This window comes from Canis lupus, chromosome X, assembly GCF_011100685.1.
Source record: "Canis lupus familiaris isolate Mischka breed German Shepherd chromosome X, alternate assembly UU_Cfam_GSD_1.0, whole genome shotgun sequence".
NCBI classification, from domain to species: domain Eukaryota; kingdom Metazoa; phylum Chordata; class Mammalia; order Carnivora; family Canidae; genus Canis; species Canis lupus.
Genome location: NC_049260.1, coordinates 58,814,611 through 58,841,888, shown reverse-complemented (window position 1 = coordinate 58,841,888; position 27,278 = coordinate 58,814,611). Strand labels below are relative to the sequence as shown.

The 27,278-nt window shown below is 38.6% G+C and overlaps 1 protein-coding gene across 3 annotated transcripts in view; it reads left to right on the top strand.

Moving 5' to 3' along the window:
* The window catches only part of ZDHHC15 (zinc finger DHHC-type palmitoyltransferase 15), a 171,381-nt gene that overhangs the window by 110,104 nt on the left and 33,999 nt on the right, over positions 1-27,278 (top strand). For all 3 annotated transcript variants that reach the window (XM_038587751.1, XM_038587752.1, XM_038587753.1), the window contains exons 8-10: positions 5,948-6,080; positions 7,651-7,777; positions 9,465-9,568. In XM_038587751.1, coding sequence (XP_038443679.1) covers positions 5,948-6,080; positions 7,651-7,777; positions 9,465-9,568 — 364 coding nt within the window. The remainder of the gene's footprint in view (positions 1-5,947; positions 6,081-7,650; positions 7,778-9,464; positions 9,569-27,278) is intronic.

Below are 27,278 nucleotides of genomic sequence, written 5' to 3'. Positions count from 1 at the left end.
CCTCACGGGGTAAACAACCCCCACTGAGCCCTGCACCAGGCAGGGGCACAGCAGCTCCCCCAACTGCTAACACCTGAAAATCAGCACAACAGGCCCCTCCCCCAGAAGACCAGCTAGACGGAAAACGTCCAGGAGAAGCCAAGGGACTTAAAGTACACAGAATCAGAAGATACTCCCCCGTGGTTCTTTTTGTTTTGTTTTGTTTTGCTTTTTGATTTGTTTCCTTCCCCCACCCCCAATTTTCCCTTTCTTTCCTTTTCTTTCTCTTTTTCTTCTTTTTTTTTCATTTTTTTCTTCCTTTTTTTCCCCTCTTTCTCTTTTCTTTCCTTCTTTCTCTCCTCTCTTTTTCTCCTTTTCCTAATACAACTTGTTTTTGGCCACTCTGCACTGAGCAAAATGACTAGAAGGAAAACCTCACCTCAAAAGAAAGAATCAGAAACAGTCCTCTCTCCCACAGAGTTACAAAATCTGGATTACAATTCAATATCAGAAAGCCAATTCAGAAGCACTATTATACAGCTACTGGTGGCTCTAGAAAAAAGCATAAAGGACTCAAGAGACTTGATGACTGCAGAATTTAGAGCTAATCAGGCAGAAATTAAAAATCAATTGAATGAGATGCAATCCAAACTAGAAGTCCTAACGACGAGGGTTAACGAGGTGGAAGAACGAGTGAGTGACATAGAAGACAAGTTGATAGCAAAGAGGGAAACTGAGGAAAAAAGAGACAAACAATTAAAAGACCATGAAGATAGATTAAGGGAAATAAATGACAGCCTGAGGAAGAAAAACCTACGTTTAATTGGGGTTCCCGAGGGCGCCGAAAGGGCCAGAGGGCCAGAATATGTTTTTGAACAAATTCTAGCTGAAAACATTCCTAATCTGGGAAGGGAAACAGGCATTCAGATCCAGGAAATAGAGAGATCCCCCCCTAAAATCAATAAAAACCGTTCAACACCTCGACATTTAATAGCGAAGCTTGCAAATTCCAAAGATAAAGAGAAGATCCTTAAAGCAGCAAGAGACAAGAAATCCCTGACTTTTATGGGGAGGAGTATTAGGGTGACAGCAGACCTCTCCACAGAGACCTGGCAGGCCAGAAAGGGCTGGCAGGATATATTCAGGGTCCTAAATGAGAAGAACATGCAACCAAGAATACTTTATCCAGCAAGGCTCTCATTCAAAATGGAAGGAGAGATAAAGAGCTTCCAAGACAGGCAGCAACTGAAAGAATATGTGACCTCCACACCAGCTCTGCAAGAAATTTTAAGGGGGACTCTTAAAATTCCCCTTTAAGAAGTTCAGTGGAATAATCCACAAAAACAAGGACTGAATAGATATCATGATGACACTAAACTCATATCTCTCAATAGTAACTCTGAATGTGAACGGCCTTAATGACCCCATCAAAAGGCGCAGGGTTTCAGACTGGATAAAAAAGCAGGACCCATCTATTTGCTGTCTACGAGAGACTCATTTTAGACAGAAGGACAACTACAGCCTGAAAATAAAAGGTTGGAGAACCATTTACCATTCGAATGGTCCTCAAAAGAAAGCAGGGGTAGCCATCCTTATATCAGATAAACTAAATTTACCCCGAAGACTGTAGTGAGAGATGAAGAGGGACACTATCTCATACTTAAAGGATCTATTCAACAAGAGGACTTAACAGTCCTCAATATATATGCCCCGAATGAGGGAGCTGCCAAATATATAAATCAATTATTAACCAAAGTGAAGAAATACTTAGATAATAATATACTTATACTTGGTGACTTCAATCTAGCTCTTTCTATACTCGTTAGGTCTTCTAAGCACAACATCTCCAAAGAAACGAGAGCTTTAAATGATACACTGGACCAGATGGATTTCACAGATATCTACAGAACTTTACATCCAAACTCAGCTGAATACACATTCTTCTCAAGTGCACATGCAACTTTCTCCAGAATAGACCACATATTGGGTCACAAATCGGGTCTGAATGGATACCAAAAGTTTGGGATCGTCCCCTGCATATTCTCAGACCATAATGCCTTGAAATTAGAACTAAATCACAACAAGAAGTTTGGAAGGACCTCAAACACATGGAGGTTAAGGACCATCCTGCTAAAAGATGAAAGGGTCAACCAGGAAATTAAGGAAGAATTAAAAAGATTCATGGAAACTAATGAGAATGAAGATACAACCATTCAAAATCTTTGGGATGCAGCAAAAGCAGTCCTAAGGGGGAAATACATCGCAATACAAGCATCCATTCCAAAACTGGAAAGAACTCAAATAGAAAAGCTAACCTTACACATAAAAGAGCTAGAGAAAAAACAGCAAATAGATCCTACACCCAAGAGAAAAAGGGAGTTAATAAAGATTTGAGCAGAACTCAACGAAATCGAGACCAGAAGAACTGTGGAACAGATCAACAGAACCAGGAGTTGGTTCTTGGAAAGAATTAATAAGATAGATAAACCATTAGCCAGCCTTATTAAGAAGAAGAGAGAGAAGACTCAAATTAATAAAATCATGAATGAGAAAGGAAAGATCACTACCAACACCAAGGAAATACAAACGATTTTAAAAACATATTATGAACAGCTATATGCCAATAAATTAGGCAATCTAGAAGAAATGGACGCATTCCTGGAAAGCCACAAACTACCAAAACGGGAACAGGAAGAAATAGAAAACCTGAACAGGCCAATAACCAGGGAGGAAATTGAAGCAGTCATCAAAAACTGCCCAAGACACAAGAGTCCAGGGCCAGATGGCTTCCCAGGAGAATTTTATCAAACGTTTAAAGAAGAAACCATACCTATTCTCCTAAAGCTGTTTGGAAAGATAGAAAGAGATGGAGTACTTCCAAATTCGTTCTATGAGGCCAGCATCACCTTAATTCCAAAACCAGACAAAGACCCCACCAAAAAGGAGAATTACAGACCAATATCCCTGATGAACATGGATGCAAAAATTCTCAACAAGATACTGGCCAATAGGTTCCAACAGTACATTAAGAAAATTATTCACCACGACCAAGTAGGATTTATCCCTGGGACACAAGGCTGGTTCAACACTCGTAAAACAATCAATGTGATTCATCATATCAGCAAGAGAAAAACCAAGAACCATATGATCCTCTCATTAGATGCAGAGAAACATTTGACAAAATACAGCATCCATTTCTGATCAAAACTCTTCAGAGTGTAGGGATAAAGGGAACATTCCTCGACATCTTAAAAGCCATCTACGAAAAGCCCACAGCAAATATCATTCTCAATGGGGAAGCACTGGGAGCCTTTCCCCTAAGATCAGGAACAAGACAAGGATGTCCACTCTCACCACTGCTATTCAACATAGTATTGGAAGTCCTACCCTCAGCAATCAGACAACAAAAAGACATTAAAGGCATTCAAATTGGCAAAGAAGAAGTCAAACTCTCCCTCTTCGCCAATAACATGATACTCTACATAGAAAACCCAAAAGTCTCCACCCCAAGATTGCTAGAACTCATACAGCAATTCGGTAGCATGGCAGGATACAAAATCAATGCCCAGAAATCAGTGGCATTTCTATACACTAACAATGAGACTGAAGAAAGAGAAATTAAGGAGTCAATCCCATTTACAATTGCACCCAAAAGCATAAGATACCTAGGAGTAAACCTAACCAAAGATGTAAAGGATCTATACCCTCAAAACTATAGAACACTTCTGAAAGAAATTGAGGAAGACACCAAGAGATGGAAAAACATTCCATGCTCATGGATTGGCAGAATTAATATTGTGAAAATGTCAATGTTACCCAGGGCAATATACACGTTTAATGCAATCCCTATCAAAATATCATGGACTTTCTTCAGAGAATTAGAACAAATTATTTTAAGATTTGTGTGGAATCAGAAAAGACCCCGAATTGCCAGGGGAATTTTAAAAAAGAAAACCATATCTGGGGGCATCACAATGCCAGATTTCAGGTTGTACTACAAAGCTGTGGTCATCAAGACAGTGTGGTACTGGCACAAAAACAGACACATAGATCAGTGAAACAGAATAGAGAACCCAGAAGTGTACCCTGAACTTTATGGTCAACTAATATTCGATAAAGGAGGAAAGACTATCCATTGGAAGAAAGACAGTCTCTTCAATAAATGGTGCTGGGAAAATTGGACATCCACATGCAGAAGAATGAAACTAGACCACTCTCTTTCACCATACACAAAGATAAACTCAAAATGGATGAAAGATCTAAATGTGAGACAAGAGTCCATCAAAATCCTAGAGGAGAACACAGGCAACACCCTTTTTGAACTCGGCCACAGTAACTTCTTGCAAGATACATCCACGAAGGCAAAAGAAACAAAAGCAAAAATGAACTATTGGGACTTCATCAAGATAAGAAGCTTTTGCACAGCAAAGGATACAGTCAACAAAACTAAAAGACAACCTACAGAATGGGAGAAGATATTTGTAAATGATGTAGCAGATAAAGGGCTAGTTTCCAAGATCTATAAAGAACTTCTTAAACTCAACAGCAAAGAAACAAACAATCCAATCATGAAATGGGCAAAAGACATGAAGAGAAATCTCACAGAGGAAGACATAGACATGGCCAACATGCATATGAGAAAATGCTCTGCATCACTTGCCATCAGGGAAATACAAATCCAAACCACAATGAGATACCACCTCACACCAGTGAGAATGGGGCAAATTAACAAGGCAGGAAACAACAAATGTTGGAGAGGATGTGGTGAAAGGGGAACCCTCTTACACTGTTGGTGGGAATGTGAACTGGTGCAGGCACTCTGGAAAACTGTGTGGAGGTTCCTCAAAGAGTTAAAAATATACCTGCCCTACGACCCAGCAATTGCGCTGTTGGGGATTTACCCCAAAGATTTACAAATGCAATGAAATGCCGGGACACCTGCACCCCAATGTTTATAGCAGCAATGGCCACGATAGCTAAACTGTGGAAGGAGCCTCGGTGTCCAACGAAAGGTGAATGGATAAAGAAGATGTGGTTTATGTATACAATGGAATATTACTCAGCTATTAGAAATGACAAATACCCACCATTTGCTTCAACGTGGATGGAACTGGAGGGTATTATGCTGAGTGAAGTAAGTCTGTCGGAGAAGGACAAACATTATATGTTCTCATTCATTTGGGGATTATAAATAATGGTGAAAGGGAATATAAGGGAAGGGAGAAGAAATGTGTGGGAAATATCAGAAAGGGAGACAGAACGTAAAGACTGCTAACTCTGGGAAACGAACTAGGGGTGGTAGAAGGGGATGAGGGCAGGGGGTGGGAGTGTGAATGGGTGACGGGCACTGAGGGTTATTCTGTATGTTAGTAAATTGAACACCAATAAAAAATAAATTAAAAAAAAACAACAACCACACAAAATTTTCAGTAGCTTTAACGTCAGGTTATAACTTATAGGTAGAGCATTTAAAAAATCTACCTGTGTGTTTTAACTTCCTACATGTATCATTGTGATGTTTTCAACACATCTATGTCTAAGGAATAATGATATACAAAGTATTTCAGAAAAACCAACTTGAGACAGGAGGATGAACCATATGACCTCAAGATCACCTTTGGCCAGTGATTCATCATTTGCAAACTAAATGGAGTAGCTTTAAGAGGTCGCATACCAATTATGGCCTGAATATACCCTTTTTACACTACCCTTTTCTAATTGCTGCAGTATATACTCGATTTTACACTGAACTTAATCAGGGGTCCATTTTAGGCTTTGTAGGCTGAAAATCTATCCATAATGAGGTATGGTCATTAACAGAACTGTTTTTTAAAACTTCTATAAAATTTATATTTTAATTATAGCTATACATTTTATACATGTGAGAAAAATGATAACATATAGAAAAACTAGCCAATCCTTATCACTTTAATCCTTTGTTTCTATTTGTTTATTATTTCTTTTCTAGGGGGAATTGCCCAGTGTTCGCTCAAAGTTCCATGTTCTTTTCCTCCTCTTTGTGGCCTGCATGTTTTTTGTCAGCCTTGTGATTCTCTTTGGTTACCATTGTTGGCTTGTCAGCAGAAACAAAACCACCTTAGGTAAGAATGGCTGTTAAGACTAGGGAAAAACACATTAATGTATATCATAGTGACCTATGGATTATTCCCAAGGAAGAGAAAAAGTTCCAGTGAAGCATTTTATTTATAGTGACATTCCTTTGCCTCCAAACTGAGACAGGTATAAATGCATTTAACCAAACTGGGAGAGCCATAGTGAATGAAGAAAGCATTATTGAATGAAACCTCACACAAAACCAAAATGGACCATTGCTCTTTATAGCTCACATTGGGTAATAGGTCCCCAAACTTATGGCTTGAAAAATTTCTTAATGTGTTCACATGTGGAAGTGAAGATAAAAATCACTACAGAAGGGAATATCAGAAGGTGGAGGTGAAGGTTAATAAAGATAGAAGAATTGAAATTATTGAGGGCATCCAAAGACAGAGTGCTGAGAATCTAAACCAACAAATCATTGTATATCTACAATCATCAAATATCTGTGGAGTGCCTGGGAGCATGATAAATACACTGAATAAGCAAGTTTCTAGAAAATGAGTACAAGTGAACATTTTTTCTGTTACTCTATACTCCAGGCTATTATTTGGAGAATTATATTTCTGATTAATTCAAGTGCAACAATTTTATTTCATATTTCACTATAGATGTATATTTCACTATAGTATACAAATAAATGCATAAGGAATGAGGAGAAAGTGTCCAAGTGTTGAATGTTTAGCTAAGATAGATTGAGGAATGTTTAGTACAAAAGCCACTATACATTTGGAACACATTTACTTATAATGCTAATATCTAAGAAAGTATTTACACTCCTTTTCTAAACCAAATATCTGTAGTACTTAGTTGGTAGGATGGTAGATCACCACATTTGGCTTAGACATAACTGCAAAGTAGAGAAGCACGAAAAACTTCACAATAATGGAGTCTGAAAACAAAGAAAAAAATGGGAAATGGCCAGATGCAGCTGGCCCAACGGTGAAAGTATTTGCTTAATGGGATAAATATGTGTCTAAAAATAAGGTGTACTAAGATGGTCCAATTCCTCAGCCTTTGGGGTGATTATAGTTCATCTGTTGACATTTTTTTCTGGAGTAAAACTCTATTTCTTACATTGCAGGTTTCAGTGCAAACATCTTCATTTCTGAAATGTTTCAAAACCACATCAATGTCGTAACCATCTCTTCATCATTACTTTAGTCTCAACTCTAAAGATCGAGACCATTCGGCTGCTAATGCCACTTACATTCAAATAAAGCATTGTTAAATTTGTTCTTTTACTCCTTACATGCAGCAGCACAAAATATATAATTCCCTCATGGCTGCTTAATTATTTCTGCCACTATGTGCTTCTTCTGCCTTTAAAAAAAAGAGTACCAATTCTTTGCCTTTAATAACAAAATTACTTTATATTAAGTGATTAGACTGTTTTTTACTAAGTAATTTAACAATATCTAAGGATGAGAAGCCTATGCTACCATAACAAAAAGATACTATAACATCAAGTCACATTCATGGAGAACTATAAAATCATGATAGTCCTGAAATTTGTTCCTTTTCCCTCTTTCTTTCAACTCCCCTATTCTGCCCTAGAGGCCTTCTGTACTCCAGTGTTTACAAGTGGCCCAGAGAAAAATGGGTTCAACCTTGGCTTCATCAAAAATATCCAGCAGGTGTTTGGAGATAACAAGAAGTTCTGGTTAATACCTATTGGGTCCAGGTAGGTAATTATTACCACTGAAAGACGTTGATGCCAGACCATGACTTGAAGTAGCAAATTCAATTTTAATTGTTTGTAACAAATAACAGTCCAATGAAAAACTCTATTTCCCAAGTTTTTTTATTTCTAGGTTAATAAAGACAAATTAGACATGAGGGTATGATAAATGGACATTCTCATGCTTTATGGCAATGTAAACTGGTACCATTCTTTTACAAATGAATTTGGTAATATGTATTAAAAATTGTAAGAATCCACATGTCCATTGTTTAAAATTCCACTTCTAAAAATCTGTCCTAAAGACAAACTAGGCACAGAAATGTGCATTACAACATCATTTTCAGCCAATGATTAGAAAACATCCAACCTAAATACTCAATATGCTATATATATATCCCCACTGACTGGAATATTATGTAATCATAAATAATAATTATTAAGACTGTCACAATAAAGGGAAATATTCTAAGTGGAAAATGTAGAATTCAAATGGTATGTACTCTGTGATTAAAAATATACGCAAAAATATGTATAAACATATACTGAAGAAAACCAACAGAGGGGACATATACCCCCAAAATGCTGTAAGTGGTAAGTGGTACCAGTTAGTGTTTTACAGGTTCATTTATTTAAGGTCTATGGCATATCCTACTATCCTGGCTATAAAGCAAAAGACAAAACTGTGTTGGTGGGTAATGTTGATTAATAACTCTTACCAGCAATTATTTGCACCCCACTACTACACATACACACACAAATATACACGCACTATCACTACATCAGAGAGGCCTAAAATGAGTCTTCTCTGAAATAAAAAAACAAAAGCAAAAAGCAAAGCCCATTCCCTTATAATCAGTATACTTATATCTTCTGTAGGGAACTATCAATAAAATCTGTCAACTTTCAGTTAACGACAATTGTGAACAGGAGAAAAGGCATAGGCAATATAAAACTAATAATCCAAAAGTCACTCAGATATAAATTTGCAGTGCATTCAGATATATATACTCAGGTGTTCAAACTGTAGCCCACTCTAGCCAGAACTAACTTAGTTCCCTCCAACGCATCCCATCTGTTAGTGGACAGAGATTAACTAAGGAGGTAGCCCTAGATTACTATAGTGGATCCCACATGAGAATAATTGCCCCCAGAATCTGCACTCCTAGAGATACCTCACTCTGGCTGTTTCGCACAGTGCCCAATAACCTTTCTGCCATTCAAGCCAAATAACAGAGCATCCAGACATTAATATCTATCACCAATTCATAGCAACTTATCTCCAATATATCAGTGATTATTTTTGTTGAAAATAATCTGAATCTGCTAATTTTTGTTGAAAATTTAAAACCGAAGCAATAAAATAATTGTATATAAATTGAGATGATCATCAGTAAATAATATTTATGAAGCCTACCATGTGTGCATATTACCATAATGGGCACTATGGGAAACAAGTTAAACAGTTGCTTACAAACCAGAACAGTTGACACTGATGCAGATATAGACACTGAGAGCAATACAGCAACTAAATGATGCTATTGTAAAATCCTATTCCACCATGGCTTTAGCGAATAAGCTAAATGGTTTAAATCTTTCTAAGAACCCCCTCCTATTTCTAAGAGGGCTATTATCTTCATAAAAAGTCTATGTCAGCTGCAAGAGCTCACTGCCTTCCTTTACCCAACAGCCCTGGTGATGGACACTCCTTCCCTATGAGGTCTATGAATGAGTCACAGAACCCACTGCTAGCAAATGAAGAGCCTTGGGAAGACAATGAAGATGAAAACCGAGGTAAGGAGGCTCAAAAGGAAGTCTGCTCTCCACCCAGCAGAGCAAGCACTAATAAAGACCATGTTAATACAACCGATGTAGTGTAGTGAGAAAATAGTGTCCAGAAAGATTATATAATCATGTCAACCTCCTAAGTGCCCTTTGAATAGAGAAGGGCAAGTATGGCCAGATTTGTGTAGCAAATATGGGTGGCTTAGGTTGGATTAGATGGCAACTTGGAAGGTTGCTTACAAAATTTGTGATACCATGATTTATAATCAGTCAGATAAGTCAGGACACATAATAAACTACTGTTTATATTTGTAAATAATCCAGCCAGTTGGCCATTCATGGTGCTTTGTTGGAGTTAATTTAATCAGTGGGCAGCAGCTCACCTTTCTCTACCCTAATTTATTCATGTTGGTTAAATTTTCTTTAAAATCCCATTCCCATTCTCTTTTAAAATGCTTTAAATACACAAAGAAATATAGTATGTGTAGGCAAGCCTACACCTGCATGTAGTCTACTTTTCTAAAAGGCAGAGCAGCAAAGGAAAAATGAGGAAGCAGAACTTTGTCCTTCCACCGTTCTCCCACTAGATTTTTGGATCATAATGAGATTTGTGGTGTGTGTGTGTGTGTGTGTGTGTGTGTGTGTGTGTGTGTGTGAAAAGCTGAAAGTTAAGTTCTCATGTCACATACCCCTACCATCACCTGTTCTTTGTCTCCACATGACATTATGCTTACAAGTGTGCCTCCACCATTTGTTTATGTTTCTAATACCAGGCATCAGAGTGTAATTTTTACCAGCTGATCCCAGTAATACAATAGCTGATAAAAATTTTGAGTGAGAAATTGTAGTGCTTGTCAAAAACTACCTAGAGTGAATAAGGCTGATGAGGACATAAAAAAAGCATTGAGATGAGGAACACAGATGGGAAACATAGCTTTATAAATGTTTACCCAGTTAGATTATCTAGGTCTAGCATTTCTATTTTGAAGTCCAGTTTTAGAGTAAGATGGGTTGTTAGGACTAAGCAAGATAAAACCTTCCAAAATTCAGTTACAAAGGGAAAGAGTTCTTGCCCAGCTGACTGAGCACCTCCCTATCGACTCCTGCTGACCCTTTATTGAAAAACTGTATTTTGACCTACTTTCCGTCAGCTATCACTCTTTCAATTTTTTTCTTTTTCAAGTTTTTATTTAAATTCTGATTAGTTAATGTACAGTGTAATATTCATTTCAGGTATAAAATTTAGTGCTTTAACACAATAAAACTCAGGGCGCTACCACAATATGTGTGCACCTTAATCTCCATCACCTAATTAACCGATCCCCAAACACCTCCCCTCTGATAACCATCAGTTTGTTCCCAGATAGCGAAAAGTTGATTTCTTGGTTTTCTTCTCTTTTTCCCCATGTTTGTTTTGTTTCTTAAATTCTACATATAAGTAAAATCATATGGTATCTGTCTTTCTCTGACTTATTTTATTTAGTATAGTACTGTCTAGCTCCATCCATGTGCTTGCAAATGGCAAGATTTCATTCCTTTATATGGCTATTATTCCATTGTATATACATACCACATCTTCTTTATCCAATCATCAGTCAATGGACATTGGGGCTCTTTCCATAATTTGACTCCTGTAGATAATGCTGCTATAAACATCAGGGTGTGTTTATCCCTTCAAATTACTATTTTTAAATCCTTTGGGTTATTACCTAGTAGTGCAATTGCTGAACTGTAAGGTAGTTCTATTCTTAATTTTTTGAGGAACCTCCATACTGTTTTCCAGAGTGGGTGCACCAGTTTGCATTCCCACCAACAGTGTAAAAGAGTTCCATTCTCTACATCCTCACGAACACCTGTTGTTTCCTGTGTTGTTCATTTTGGCCATTCTGACAGGTATGAGGTGATAATCTCATTGTAGTCTTGATTTTTATTTCCCTAATGGTCAGTGATGTTGAGAATCTTTTCCTATGTCTGTTAGCCATCTGTCTTTTTGAAAAAAATGTCTATGCATGTCTTCTGCCCATTTATTTTATTTTTTTATTTTTATTTTTTATTGGTGTTCAATTTGCCAACATACAGAATAACACCCAGTGCTCATCCCATCAAGTGCCCCCCTCAGTGCCCATGACCATTTCTTAACTGGATTATTTGTTTTTTGGGTGTTGAGTTTGATAAGTTCTTCATATATTTTAGATACTAACCCTTTATCAAGTATATTGTTTGCAAATATATTTTCCATCTCATAGATTGCCTTTTAGTTTTGAGGATTGTTCCCTTCAATGTGCAGAAGTATTTTACTTTGATAAAGTCCTAATAGCTGATTTTTGCTTTTGTTTCCCTTCCCTCAGGAGACATATCTAGAAAGAAGTTGCTTCAGCTGATGTCAAAGAGGTTACTGCCTATGTTCTCCTCTAGGATTTTAATGGTTTCCTGTCTCACATTTAGGTCATTAATCCATTTTGAATTTATTTTTGTGTATGGTGTAAGAAAGTGATCCACTTTCATTCTTTTGCATGTTGCTGTCCCATTTTTCCAACACTCTTTGTTGAAGAGGCTATCTTTCCCATTGGATATTCTTTCCTGCTTTGTCGAAGATTAGTTGACTATATAGTTATAGGTTCATTTCTGGATTTTCTATTCTGTTCCATTGATCTATGTGTCTATTTTTAAAATATTTTATTTATTCATTCACAAGAGACAGAGAGAGAGCAGAGACACAGGCAGAGAGAGAGAAGTAGGCTCCTCACAGGGACCCGATGTGGGACTTGATCCTGGACTCTGGGATCACACCCTGGGCCGAGGACAGACACTCAACTGCCGAGACAACCAGGCATCCCTATGTGTCTATTTTTTGTGCCAGTAATATACTATTTTGATCACTACACCTTTGTAATGTAACTTGAAGTCCAGAATTATGATGCTTCCTGCTTTTCTTTGCTTTTTCAGTTCTGTGTTGGCTATTCAGTGTCTTTTGTGATTCCATACAAATTGTAGGATTGCTTGTTCTAGCTCTGTGAAAACTGCTGCTGGTGTAATTTTGCATTAAATGTGTAGATTGCTTTGCATAATATAGACAATTTAACAATATTTGTTTTTCCAATCCATAATCATGGAATGTTTTTCCATTTTTTTGTGTCATCTTCAATTTCTTTCATCAGTGTTTCCTAGTTTTCAGAGTACAGGTCTTTCATCTCTTTGGATAGATTTATTCCTAGGTATCTTATGGATTTTGGTATAATTATAAATGAGATCAATTCCTTGATTTCTCTTTCTGCAGCTTCATTATTAATGTATGGAAATGCAACAGATTTCTCTACATTGATTTTGTATCCTGTGACTTTATGGAATTTGTGTATCAGTCCTAGAAATTTTTTGGTGGAGTTTCTCAGATTTTATGTAGAGTAGCATTTCTTTTCATTTCTGTGGTATTTGTTTGTTATTTCTCCTCTCTCACTTGTGGTTTTATCTACTTGAGTCCTTCCTCTTCTTTTTGATAAGTCTAGGTAAGCGTTAATCAATTTTATTAATTATTTCAAAGAACCAAATCCTAGTTTCATTGATCTGTTCTATTGTTTTTTTAGTTTCTATATGATTTATTCTTTTTTTAAAGATTTTATTTATTTACTCATGTGAGACACACAGAGAGAGTGAGGCAGAGACATAGGCAGAGGGAGAAGCAAGCTAACTGTAGGGAGCCTGTAGGCTCCCTCAATCCCAGGGCTGTAGGATCATGCCCTGAGCCAAAGGCAGACACTAACTGCTGAGCCACAGCTCTAATCTTTATCATTTCCCTTCTGCTGGCTTTAGGTTTCATTTGTTGTTATTTTTCTAGGTCCTTTAGGTGTAAGGTTAATTTATTGCTTTGAGATTTTTCTTGTTTCTTAAGGCAGGCCTGTATTGCTATATACTTCCCTTTTAGGACCACTTTTGCTGCATCCCAAAGGTTTTGGACTGTCTTGTTTCATTTATTATGTTGAGATATAGTCCCTCTAAATCTACATTTTTGAGGGTTTTTTTTTTTTATCATGAATGGATGTTGTGCTTTTTTAAAAAAAGATTTTATTTATTTATTCATGAGAGAGAAAAAGAGAGGCAAAGACACAGGCAGAGGGAGAAGCAGGCTCCATGCAGGGAGCCTGATGTGAGACTCGATCCCGGGACTCCAGGATCACCCCCTGGGCTGAAGGCAGGCACTAAACCACTGAGCCACCCAGGGATTCCTGATGTTGTGCTTTTTAAAGTGCTTTTTCTGCATCTTTTGAAATGATCATATGGTTCTTATCCTTTCTTTTATTAATGTGATGTGTCATGTTGATTGGTTTTCCAATAATGAACCAACCTTGCAGCTCAGTAGTAAATTCCACTTAAATGATTATTTTAATATACTGTTGGATCTGATTTCCTAGTATTTTATTGAGAATTTTTGCATCCATGTTCATCAGGGATATCAGCCTTTAGTTCTCTTTTTTTAGTGAAGTCTTTCTCTGGTGTGGGTATCAGGGTAATACAACTCCATGTATTTGTGGTCTTTCCAAATTTTTTCTTGTGATTGACTTCAAGTTTCATACTGTTGTGGTCAGAAAAGAAAGATGCATGGTGTTATCTCAATCTTTTTGTATTTGTTGAGGCCTCATTTGTGATATAATATGTGATCTATTCTGGAGAATTCCCATGTGCACTTTAAAGATTGATTGATTGATTGATTGATTGATTGATTGATTATGAGAGAAAGTGAGTACAGGGGTGAGGGAAGGCCAGAGGGAGTGTAGAGAGAGAATCTCAAGCAGACTCCTCACTGAGCACAAAGCCTAATGCGGAGCTTGATCTCATGATTCTTAGATAATGACCTGAGCTAAAATCAAGAGTTGGACACTTGACTGACTGAGCTATCCATGTGCCCCTCTCCCATGTGCACTTTAAAAGAATGTGCATTCCACTGCTTTAAGATGGAATGTTATGAATATACCTGGTCCAGTGTCATTCAAAACCATTGCTTCTTGGTTGATTTTCTACTTACATGATCTGTCCATTGCTGTAGGTCCATTGCTATAACCTGTCCATTGCTGTAAGTTGCTGCAACATCAGTTAGTTCCTTTATGTTTGTTATCAAAATTTTTAGACATTTGAGTGCTCCCGTGTTGGATGTATAAATATTTACAGTTGTTGTATGTTCTTATTAAACTGTCCCATTTGCCCTTCTTCATCTCTTGTTACAGTCTTTGTTTTAAAGTCTACTTTGTTTGATATAAGTATTGCTACTCTGGTTTTCTTTGACATCCATTTGCAAGATACTTGTTTTTCCATCCCCTCCCTTTCAATCTGCAAGTGTCTTTGGGTCTAAAATGAGTCTCTGGTGGGAAGAATATAGATGGATCTAGTTTTTTTTATTTATTCTGACACCATAACTTTTGATTGGAACACTTAATCCATTTACATTCAGGGTAAGTATTGACAGTTATGTATTTAGTGTCATTTTATTACTTACTTTGTCATTGTTTCTGGAGATTTTCTCTGTTCCTTTCTTGTCTTTGTCACTTTTGTTCTTTTCTTTCCACACAAGGAGTCCCCTTTTGTATTTCTTACAGGGCTGTTTTAGTGATCACAGATTCCTTTGGTTTTCTTTGTCTGGTAAGCTCTTTAGTTTCCCTTCTATTTTGAATGATAGGCTTACTGGATAGAGTATTCTTGGTGGCAGGTTTTTCCTCTTCAGCATGTTGTGTATATCATGCCACTCTCTTCTGGCTTGCCAAATTTCTGTTGAGAAATTTCCAGCTATCTAATTTTCTTTTGTAAGTTAGGCACTTATTTTGTCTTGCTGCTTTTAAGAATTTTTTTTCTTCATCACTATATTTTGCAATTTTAATGACAGGATTTGCTGGTGATGGCCTGCTTTTGTTGATTTTGATGGAAGTTCTCTGTGCCTCCTGGATCTTGGTATCATTTTCCTTCCCCAAATCAGGGAAGTTTTCAGCTAATATTTGCTAAAAATAATTTTCTGCTCACTTTTCTCTCTTGTTCTTCTGGGATTCCTATAATATGACCATTACTATATTTGGTGGAGTCACTTAGTTCCCTAAGTCTATTCTCATGTTGCATAAGACTTCTTTCTCTCTTTTGTCCAGCTGCATTATTTTCCATTGTTGTATCTTCCTTATCACTTAATCATTCCTCTGCTTCTTCATTCCATGTGTCCATTGCATCAAGTATGTTTCAAATTTTAATTATTTCGTTCTTCATTTCGTACTGATTGTTTTTTAACTCTTTTATCTCTGCATTAAGGGCCTCTCGAAGTCCTCCATTCTTTTCTCAAGCTTGGTGTCTATCTTTATTATTGTTGCTTTAAATTTTCCACCAGGCATGTTACACTTATCTGTGTTGCTTAGATCTCTGTTAATGACCTTATTTCTTATATTCTTTATTTTAGGATGAATTTTTCCATCTTTGCATTTTGCTAAATCTCTGTCTTCTTCTCTGTGTTAGAAAAGCTATCATTCTTTATCCTGAGAGTAATGGCTTTATGAAGAAGAGGCCGTGTAGTTAGTACTCAGGGCCTGGCACTTCAGAGAGTGTCTGGTGTATGCTGGGTGCACTCTGTTGTTGTGCTTCTCTATCCTTCAAGCCAGTCATCTGCAGAGTTTCTTCTTGCCCGTGGTGGGCAGTGTTTGGTTCTTAGCTAGAATGTGGTAAATTTTAAGTAGGTATGCTCTGCTCTGCTTGTAAAATGAGGCCTGATCCTACTTTCACTAGAACTGAAGCCCTACAGAACTCTCTTGTTGGAAGACATGCTGTCGGTAAGGACTTCCACTGGTGTTCTGAAGAAAAGGCCCACCATATTGAGACTAAGGCCAATGTGACCAAGTAGGTCAGTACTGCTTGAGCACAGGTAATGGAACTTGGAATAAGCCAGTTAGGCAGCTAGTGTTGGTGCTGTGCTGTTTACCATACGTGGCTCTGTGTTCATGCTAAGGGGCAGGGAAGGGAAATGGTGCCCACAGGCTCCTTTGTCCTGGAGAGGCATATGTGTGAATCTACCTCTCAGGGATGCTCCAAGAAGAGTGAACAATGTCCCCCTGTGTGCCTGAGGCATTCTTCAGATCACTATTTCCATACCATCTGCCTTCTCTCCAGGAGCAGGGCAGTGCCCTGAAGCCTCTATCCATCCAAGCCTGCCAACCTTTAGAACTCCAGTCTCTAAACCTTGTTGGTTTCAAGAACTCACAAATACTAGCCCCTCTCATTTCCCTAGCAATGGCTTTAGGGAAGTGTTCTCTTTGTGCATTCCTGTGTGCTTGTCTCTCTCACCTTTTTCCATGACCACTGCTCCCTCCCCTCCACAGCAGCCATGATCCATTTTTCCCCCAAACTACATTTCTGTACTTCCTACCTTCCTTATGTGGCTTTTTCTCTCCCTTTAGTTGTGCAGTTTGTTTTTTCAGTTTTCGGGTTCATTTGTGGGGTATTTAAAATGATTTCATAGCTATCTAGTTATGTTCCAAGAACAAGACCAGCTTAGGGTCCTCCTACTATGCCACTGTTTTAGCTCCAGCTATCACTCTTTCTGAGCCAACTTTTAGTTATAGCAGTTACAAGTGATAAGAATTTTAGTTTAGTTTTGTTTTTTAAAGCAAGCTCTAATAAAAATCAGAGAAATATAGTGTGTTAATAACCTGCTTTGAAATATTTCCACAATGGAAAAAGCTATTCACATCTGAGTCTTGTATTGGTAAGCAAAATACTTTAACTATAAATGTAGCACTACATTATAAAAAGGGTTTTATTTTAAGTCAAACACATTTACTGACACCTCACTGCCTACTAAATAAAATCTAAGATCATTGGGGCAAATTATCTTAGCCATATTTTCCTCCTTGACATTATCTCCCATCTTTATGGGCCTCAAGCTGCCCTTTTCAGCACCTCCACTTCCTCTTGGGATTTTTCTACCTCAATTCTCACAGTGATTATCACAATGGGCCACTAAGAATAGTCTTCCTCCATCAAAGGTATGGAAGCAGCAGATTCTATTCAAAAAGATAATTACTAGGGCACCTGGGTGTCTCAATTGGTTAAGCATCTGCCTTCGGCTCACGTCTTGATCCCAGGGTCCTGGGATTGAGTCCTGCATCAGGCTCCCTGCTCCACAGGGAGCCTGCTTTTCCTGTCTCTGCCTCCTTCTCTTTCTCTCTATCTCTCAAGAATAAATAAATAAAATCTTAAGAAAAAAATAACTGAAACCTAAGGAAAATGTAAGATGGAATGAAGATAGTCAAGTTTTGGGGCACCTGGATGGCTCAGTCAGTTAAGCATCTGCCTTTGGCTCGGGTCATGATCCCAGGGTTCTGGATTGAGCCCTGACTTGGGCTCCCTGCTCAGTGGGGAGTCTACCTCTCCCTCTGCCCCTATCCCCGCTTGTGTTATGTCTCTCTCTCAAATGAATAAATAAATAAATAAATAAATAAATAAATAAATAAAATCTTTAAAAAAATAAAAATAGTTAAGTTTCTGAAATTGAGGTATTTGCATTAACAGATCTGGTAAATAGAGATGAGCTTTCACTGACAAATAACTATATTTTAGCCCCAGGTAAGCTGGTAAACATTATAGATACATTACTTAGTTTCTTAGCGTCTTCGGAACTTGGAGGTACCATGTCTTGTTGTTTTTCTGGATAAACTAAATTCTCAGACCCAAAGTCTGAGACATTCTAAAAAGTCCAACAGTATGACATTCAGAATACCACCAATTTCTTGGATTGGAGCACATGCAATTAAGAATTCTGCTATCTGGGGATCCCTGGGTGGCTCAGTGGTTTAGCACCTGCCTTTGGCCCAGGGCATGATCCTGGAGTCCCAGGATCGAGTACCATATCGGGCTCCCTGCATGGAGCCTGCTTCTCCCTCTGCCTATGTCTCTGCCTCTGTGTGTGTGTGTGTCTCTCATGAATAAATAAATAAAATCTTAAAAAAAAAACAATTCTTCTATCTGTTGATATCTGAAAAAGCAAGAATAAGGTACTTATTAGCTCCTGTGAATAAATGCTCATAAAAATTAAGTGATATAAACTATCTTTTATATAAAATTTATAGGTATCTGTAAATTTTTCATGGCCTCTCTTCATTTATAAATACCATTAGATAATACCAATTCATAATCATATGTCTTCACTAGTTGTTCCTTTCTCTTCAATATGCAGTTTTTCTTAGATGATATGCCTGGTCTCTGTTTTCATTTTGCTTGCCTCCAAAATCTCTACAACCTAGTGATATGGTTCTCTTGGTCTGCCTAGGGACAGGATAGAGGAGTAAAGGAATAACTACTTTCCAGTAGCTGGCCCAGAACATCTCAAGAGTTGATGATGATGATGATGTTGATGATGATTAAAGTATAATTGACATACAATATTGTATTAGTTTCAAGTGTACAAAATATTAATTTGACAAGTCTATATATTACTCAATGCTCACCACAATAAGTAAAGTCACCATAGCACATTATTACAGTACTATTGACTATATTCCTTATGATGTACTTTTTATCTTTGTAATTATTTATTTTATAATTGAAAGTCTGAAACTCTTAATCTCCTTTACCTATTTTGTTCATTCTCCCACCCACTACCTTCTGGCAACCACCAGTTTACCCTCTGTATTTAGGAGTCTGATTTTTGGCTTGTTTTTTAGATTCCTTCATGTAAGGAAAATTGTATGATATTTGTGTTTCTCTGTATGATTTATTTCCTTTAGCATAATACTCTGTAGGTCTAACCATATTGTCATTTATTTTTCTGTGTGGCTGAAATATATATATATATATATATATATATATATATATATATATAATCGCATGTTCTGTATTCATTTATCAATGGATAGTTAGGTTGTCCATTTTGGCTATTGTAAATAATGCTGCAATAAACACAGGGTTGTATATATCTTTTCAAATAATTGTTTTTGTTTTCTTTAGATAAATACCCAGTAGTAGAATTACTAGATCATATGATATTTCTATTTAAAAATGTTTGACGGGAGGAGGGGCAAGATGGCGGAAGAGTAGGGTCTCCAAATCACCTGTCCCCACCAAATTACCGGGATAACCTTCAAATCATCCTGAAAACCTACGAATTCGTCCTGAGATTTAAAGAGAGGGCAGCTAAAATGCTACAGTGAGAAGAGTTAGCACTTCTATCAAGGTAGGAAGACAGGGGAAAAAGAAATAAACAAAAGGCATCCAAGGGAGAGGGGCCCCGCGAGGAGCCGGGCTAAGGCTGGGGCAAGTGTCCCCAGGACAGTAGAGCCCCGTCCCGGAGACGCAGGAGCTGCACCAATCTTCCCGGGCGGAAAGGGGCTCGCAGGGATTTGGAGCAGGACCCCAGGAGGGCGGGGATGCCCTCAGGCTCCCTGGGACAGTAACAGAGCAACCGCACCCAGGGGAGAGTGCCCTGAGCTCCCTGAAGGGCTGCAGTGCACGCGGCTGAACCCGGGAGCAGATCGGAGGGGCTCGGGCAGAGGAAGAGGCTCCGCGGAAGGGGGCTGCCCGGCTCCGAGAGGAACTCAGAGGGGTTGGGATGGCGGCTCCGCGGAGGGGGCTGCGGGTCGGGGAGCACAAATCCAACAGCGCAGGCTCTGTAGCACTGGGCGCCGGGACACAGCCCAGGATCCCCCCCCCACGCCCGCCCCGGGACAGGCAGAGGCCGGGAGGGCCCAGGACAGCAAGGACGCTCCTACCCCGAGCTGAGCAGATCAGCACCCACGCCCCCGGAGCCTCCAGGCTCCTGCAGAGAGCTCTGTAGTTACTGCAGGAGCTGAATCCAGGGCTCCAGAGCTGCCGCAGCCACTGGGGTTGTTCCTCCTGGGGCCTCACGGGGTAAACAACCCCCACTGAGACCTGCACCAGGCAGGCGGCAGAGCAGCTCCCCTAAGGGCTAACACCTGAAAATCAGCACAACAGGCCACTCCCCCAGAAGACCAACTAGACAGACAAGTTCCAGGCGAAGTCAAGGGACTTAAAGTATTCAGAATCAGAAGATACTCCCCCGTGTTTTTTTTTGTTTTTGTTATTGTTTTTGTTTTGTTTTGTTTTGCCTTTTGATTTGTTTGCTTCCCCCACCCATTTTTTCCTTTCTTCTTTTTCTTTTTCTTCTCTTTTTTCTTTTTCTCTTTTCTTTCCTTCTTTCTCTCCTCTCTATTTCTCCTTTACCCAATACAACTTGTTTTTGGCCACTCAGCACTGAGAAAAATGACTAGAAGGAAAACCTCACTTCAAAAGAAAGAATCAGAAACAGTCCTCTCTCCCACAGAGTTACAAAATCTGGATTACAATTCAATGTCAGAAAGCCAATTCAGAACCACTATTATACAGCTACTGGTGGCTCTAGAAAAAAGCATAAAGGACTCAAGAGACTTCATGACTGCAGATTTTAGATCTAATCAGGCAGAAATTAAAAATCAATTGAATGAGATGCAATCCAAACTAGAAGTCCTGGGATCCCTGGGTGGCGCAGCGGTTTAGCGCCTGCCTTTGGCCTAGGGCGTGATCCTGGAGACCCAGGATCGAATCCCACGTCGGGCTCCCGGTACATGGAGCCTGCTTCTCCCTCTGCCTATGTCTCTGCCTCTCTCTCTCTCTGTGTGTGACTATCATAAAATAAAAATAAAAATTAAAAAAAAAAAAAAACAAAAAAAAAAAACAAACTAGAAGTCCTAACGACGAGGGCTAATGAGGTGGAAGAACCAGTGAGTGACATAGAAGACAAGTTCATGGCAAACAGGGAAACTGAGGAAAAAAGAGATAAACAAAAGACCATTAAGATAGAATAAGGGAAATAAACGACACCCTGAGGAAGAAAAACCTACCTTTAATTGGGGTTCCAGAGGGCGCAGAAAGGGACAAAGGGCCAGAAATGTATTTGAACAAATTCTACCTGAAAACTTTCCTAATCTGGGAAGGGAAACAGGCATTCAGATACAGGAAATAGAGAGATCCCCCCCTAAAATCAATAAAAACTGTTCAACACCTCAACATTTAACAGTGAAGCTTGCAAATTCCAAGATAAAGAGAAGATCCTTAAAGCAGCAAGAGACAAGAAATCCCTGACTTTTATGGGGAGAAGTATTAGGGTAACAGCAGACCTCTCCACAGAGACCTGGCAGGCCAGAAAGGGCTGGCAGGATATATTCAGGGTCCTAAATGAGAAGAACATGCAACCAAGAATACTTTATCCAGCAAGGCTCTCATTCAAAATGGAAGGAGAGATAAAGAGCTTCCAAGACAGCCAGGAACTGAAAGAATATGTGACCTCCAAACCAGCTCTGCAAGAAATTTTAAGGGGGACTCTTAAAATTCCCCTTTAAGAAGAAATTCAGTGGAACATTCCACAAAAACAAGGACTGAATAGATATCATGATGACACTAAACTCATACCTTTCAATAGTAACTCTGAACGTGAACGGGCTTAATGACCCCATCAAAAGGTGCAGGGTTTCAGAATGGATAAAAAAGCAGGACCCATCTATTTGCTGTCTACAAGAGACTCATTTGAGACAGAAGGACGCCTACAGCCTGAAAATAAGAGGTTGGAGAACCATTTACCATTCGAATGGTCCTCAAAAGAAAGCAGGGGTAGCCATCCTTATATCAGATAAACTAAAATTTACCCCGAAGACTGTAGTGAGAGAGGAAGAGGGACACTATATCACACTTAAAGGATCTATCCAACAAGGGGACTTAAAATCCTAAATATATATGCCCCGAATGTGCGAGCTACCAAATGTATCAATCAATTAATAACCAAAGTGAAGAAATACTCAGATAATAATACACTTATACTTGGTGACTTCAATCTAGCTCTTTCTATACTCATTAGGTCTTCTAAGCACAACATCTCCAAAGAAACGAGAGCTTTAAATGAGACACTGGACCAGATGGATTTCACAGATATCTACAGAACTTTACATCCAAACTCAGCTGAATACACATTCTTCTCAAGTGCACATGCAACTGTCTCCAGAATAGACCACATACTAGGTCACAAATCGGGTCTGAACCGATACCAAAAGATTGGGATCATCCCCTGCATATTCTCAGACCATAATGCCTTGAAATTAGAACTAAATCACAACAAGAAGTTTGGAAGGATTTAAAACACGTGGAGGTTAAGGACCATCCTGCTCAAAGATGAAAGGGTCAACCAGGAAATTAAGGAAAAATTAAAAAGATTCATGGAAACTAATGAGAATGAAGATACAACCGTTCAAAATCTTTGGGATGCAGCAAAAGCAGTCCTAAGGGGGAAATACATCGCAATACAAGCATCCATTCAAAAACTGGAAAGAACTCAAATACAAAAGCTAACCTTACACCCAAAGGAGCTGACGAAAAAACAGCAAATAGATCCTACAGCCAGCAGAAGAAGACAGTTAATAAAGATTCGAGCAGAAATCAATGAAATCAAGACCAGAAGAACTGTGGAACAGATCAACAGAACCAGGAGTTGGTTCTTGGAAAGAATTAATAAGATAGATAAACCATTAGCCAGCCTTATTAAAAAGAAGAGAGATAAGACTCAAATTAATAAAATCATGAATGAGAAAGGAGAGATCACTACAAACACCAAGGAAATACAAACGATTTTAAAAACATATTATGAACAACTATATGCCAATAAATTAGGCAATCTAGAAGAAATGGACGCATTCCTGGAAAGCCACAAACTACCAAAACTGGAACAGGAAGAAATAGAAAACCTGAACAGGCCAATAACCAGGGAGGAAATTGAAGCAGTCATCAAAAACCTCCCAAGACACAAGAGTCCAGGGCCAGATGGCTTCCAAGGTGAATTCTATCAAACGTTTAAAGAAGATACCATACCTATTCTACTAAAGCTGTTTGGAAAGATAGAAAGAGATGGAGTACTTCCAAGTTCATTCTATGAGGCCAGCATCACCTTAATTCCAAAACCAGACAAAGACCCCACCAAAAAGGAGAATTACAGACCAATATCCCTGATGAACATGGATGCAAAAATTCACAAAAAGATACTAGCCAATAGAATCCAACAGTACATTTAGAAAATTATTCACCATGACCAAGTAGAATTTATCCCCAGGACACAAGGCTGGTTCAACTCTCCTAAAACAATCAATGTGATTCATCATATCAGCAAGAGAAAAACTAAGAACCATATGATCCTCTCATTAGATGCAGACAAAGCATTTGACAAAATACAGCATCCATTTCTGATCAAAACTCTTCAGAGTGTAGGGATAGAGGGAACATTCTTCAACATCTTAAAAGCCATCTATGAAAAGCCCACAGCAAATATCATTCTCAATGGGGAATCACTGGGAGCCTTTCTCCTAGGATCAGGAACAAGACAGGGATGTCCACTCTCACCACTGCTATTCAACATAGTACTGGAAGTCCTAGCCTCAGCAATCAGGCAACAAAAAGACATTAAAGGCATTCAAATTGGCAAAGAAGAAGTCAAACACTCCCTCTTCGTCGATGACATGATACTCTACATAAAAAACCCAAAAGCCTCCACCCCAAGATTGCTAGAACTCATACAGCAATTTGGCAGCGTAGCAGGATACAAAATTAATGCCCAGAAATCAATGGAATTTCTATACACTAACAATGAGACTTAAGATAGAGAAATTAAGGAGTCAATCCCATTTCCAATTGCACCCAAAAGCATAAGATACCTAGGAATAAACCTAACCCAAGAGGTAAAGAATCTATACCCTAAAAACTATAAAACACTTCTGAAAGAAATTGAGGAAGACCCAAAGAGATGGAAAAATGTACCATGCTCATGGATTGGCAGAATTAATATTGTGAAAATGTCAATGTTACCCAGGGCAATTTACATGTTTAATGTGATCCCAATCAAAATACCTGGACTTTCTTCAGAGTTAGAACAAATTATTTTAAGATTTGTGTGGAATCAGAAAAGACCATGAATAGCCAGGGGAATTTTTAAAAAGAAAACCATATCTGGGGGCATCACAATGCCAGATTTCAGGTTGTACTACAAAGCTGTGGTCATCAAGACAGTGTGGTACTGGCACAAAAACAGACACATAGATCAATGGAACAGAATAGAGAACCCGGAAATGGACCCTCAACTCCATGGTCAACTAATATTCGACAAAGCAGGAAAGACTATCCATTGGAAGAAAGACAGTCTCTTCAATCAATGGTGCTGGGAAAATTGGACATCCACATGCAGAAGAATGAAACTAGACCACTCTCTTGTACCATACACAAAGATAAGCTCAAAATGGATGAAAGATCTAAATGTGAGACAAAAGTCCATCAAAATCCTAGGGGAGAACACAGGCAACACCCTTTTTGAACTCAGCCACAGTAACTTCTTGCAAGATACATCCACGAAGGCAAAAGAAACAAAAGCAAAAATGAACTATTGGGACTTCATCAAGATAAGAAGCTTTTGCACAGCAAAGGATACAGTCAACAAAACTAAAATACAACCTACAGAATGGGAGAAGATATTTGCAAATGACGTATCAGATAAAGGGCTAGTTTCCAAGATCTATAAAGAACTTCTTAAACTCAACAGCAAAGAAACAAACAATCCAATCATGAAATGGGCAAAAGACATGAAGAGAAATCTCACAGAGGTAGACATAGACATGGCCAACATTCACATGAGAAAATGCTCTGCATCACTGGCCATCAGGGAAATACAAATCCAAACCACAATGAGATACCACCTCACACCAGTGAGAATGGGGAAAATTAACAAGGCAGGAAACCACAAATGTTGGTGAGGATGGGGAGAAAAGGGAACCCTCCTGCACTGTTGGTGGGAATGTGAACTGGTGCAGCCACTCTGGAAATCTGTGTGGAGGTTCCTCAAAGAATTAAAAATAGACTGCCCTACGACCCTGCAATTCCACTGTGGTGGATTTACCCCAAAGATGCAGATGCAATGAAATGCTGGGACACCTGCACTTCAATGTTTGTAGCAGCAATGTCCACAGTAGCCAAACTGTGGAAGGAGCCGTGGTGTCCATTGAAAGATGAATGGATAAAGAAGATGTGGTTTATGTATACAATGGCATATTACTCAGCTATTAGAAACGACAAATACCCACCATTTGCTTCAACGTGGATGGGACTGGAGGGTATTATGCTGAGTGAAGTCAATCGGAGAAAGACAAACAGTGTATGTTCTCATTCATTTGGGGAATATAAATAATAGTGAAAGGGAATATAGGGGAAGGGAGAAGAAATGTGTCAGAAATATCAGAAAGAGAGACAGAACATAAAGACTCCTCACTCTGGAAAATGAACTAGGGGTGGCAGAAGCAGAGGAGGGCGGAGGGTGGGGGTGAATGGGTGACGGGCACGGGGGGGTCACTTGACGGGATGAGCACTGGGTGCTATTCTGTATGTTGGTAAATTGAACGCCAATAAAAAATATATTTATTAAAAAATATAGGGGAAGGGAGAAGAAATGTGTGGGAAATATCAGAAAGGGAGACAGAACATAAAGACTGCTAACTCTGGGAAACGAACTAGGGGTGATAGAAGGGGAGGATGGCGGGGGGTGGGAGTGAATGGGTGACGGGCACTGGGGGTTATTCTGTATGTTAGTAAATTGAACGCCAATAAAAAATAAATTTAAAAAAAATAAAAAATAAAATAAAATAAAATAAAAATGTTTGAGGGGGCAGCCCGGGTGGCTCATCAGTTTACCGCCACCTTCAGCCCAGGGCGTAATCCCGGAGACTCGGGATCGAGTCACACATTGGGCTTCCTCTGCCTGTGTCTCTGCCTCTCTTTCTCTCTCTCTGTGTTTGTCATGAATAAATAAATAAAATATTTTTTAAAAAATTTTAAAATATAATAAAAAATAAAAATGTTTGAGGAACCCTCATAATATTTTCCAAGTGGTTTGTGCCAATTTATATTCCCAGCAACAGTGCATGAGGGTTCCCTTTTCTCCACATCCTTGCCAGACTTGTTATTTTTTGTCCTTTAATACTAGCCATTCTAAAATATTTAAGGTGATATCTCATTGTGGTTTTTATTGAGTATCTTTTCATATATTCGTTGGTCATTTGTTTATCTCTTTGGAAAAATACCTATTCGGGTCCTATGCCCATTTTTCAGTCAGATTGTTTGTGGGATTTTTTTGGTGTTCAGCTATATGTTTTTAACATATTTTTAATATTAACCCCTTATAAGATATAATTTACAAATATTTACTATCATTTAGTAGGCTGCCTTTTTGTTTTGTTGATAGTTTCCTTTGCTATGCAAAAATCTTTCATTTTGATGTAGTCCAAATACTTTACTTTTACTTTTTTTCGCATTGCCTGTCTACATTTTCTTTTAGGATTTTTGTATTGCAGGTCACACAGTTTGGATTTTAATCCATTTTGAGTTTACTTTTGTGTATGGTGTAAGAAAGTGGTCCAGTTTCATTCTTTTGCATATAATTGTCTAGTTTGCACAACACCATTAGTTGAAAAGGTAGTCTTTTCCCATTGCATATTCTTGCCTCCTTCGTCATAGATTAATTGATCATATGTGTGTGGACTTATTTCTGGGATCTCTATCCCATTCAACTGATCTGTGTCTGTTTTTATCCAGTACCATATGTTTTACTACAACTTTGTAGTATATCTTGAAATCTGAGGTGGTAATACCACAAGCTTTGTTCTGTCTCAAGATTATTTTGGCCATTCAG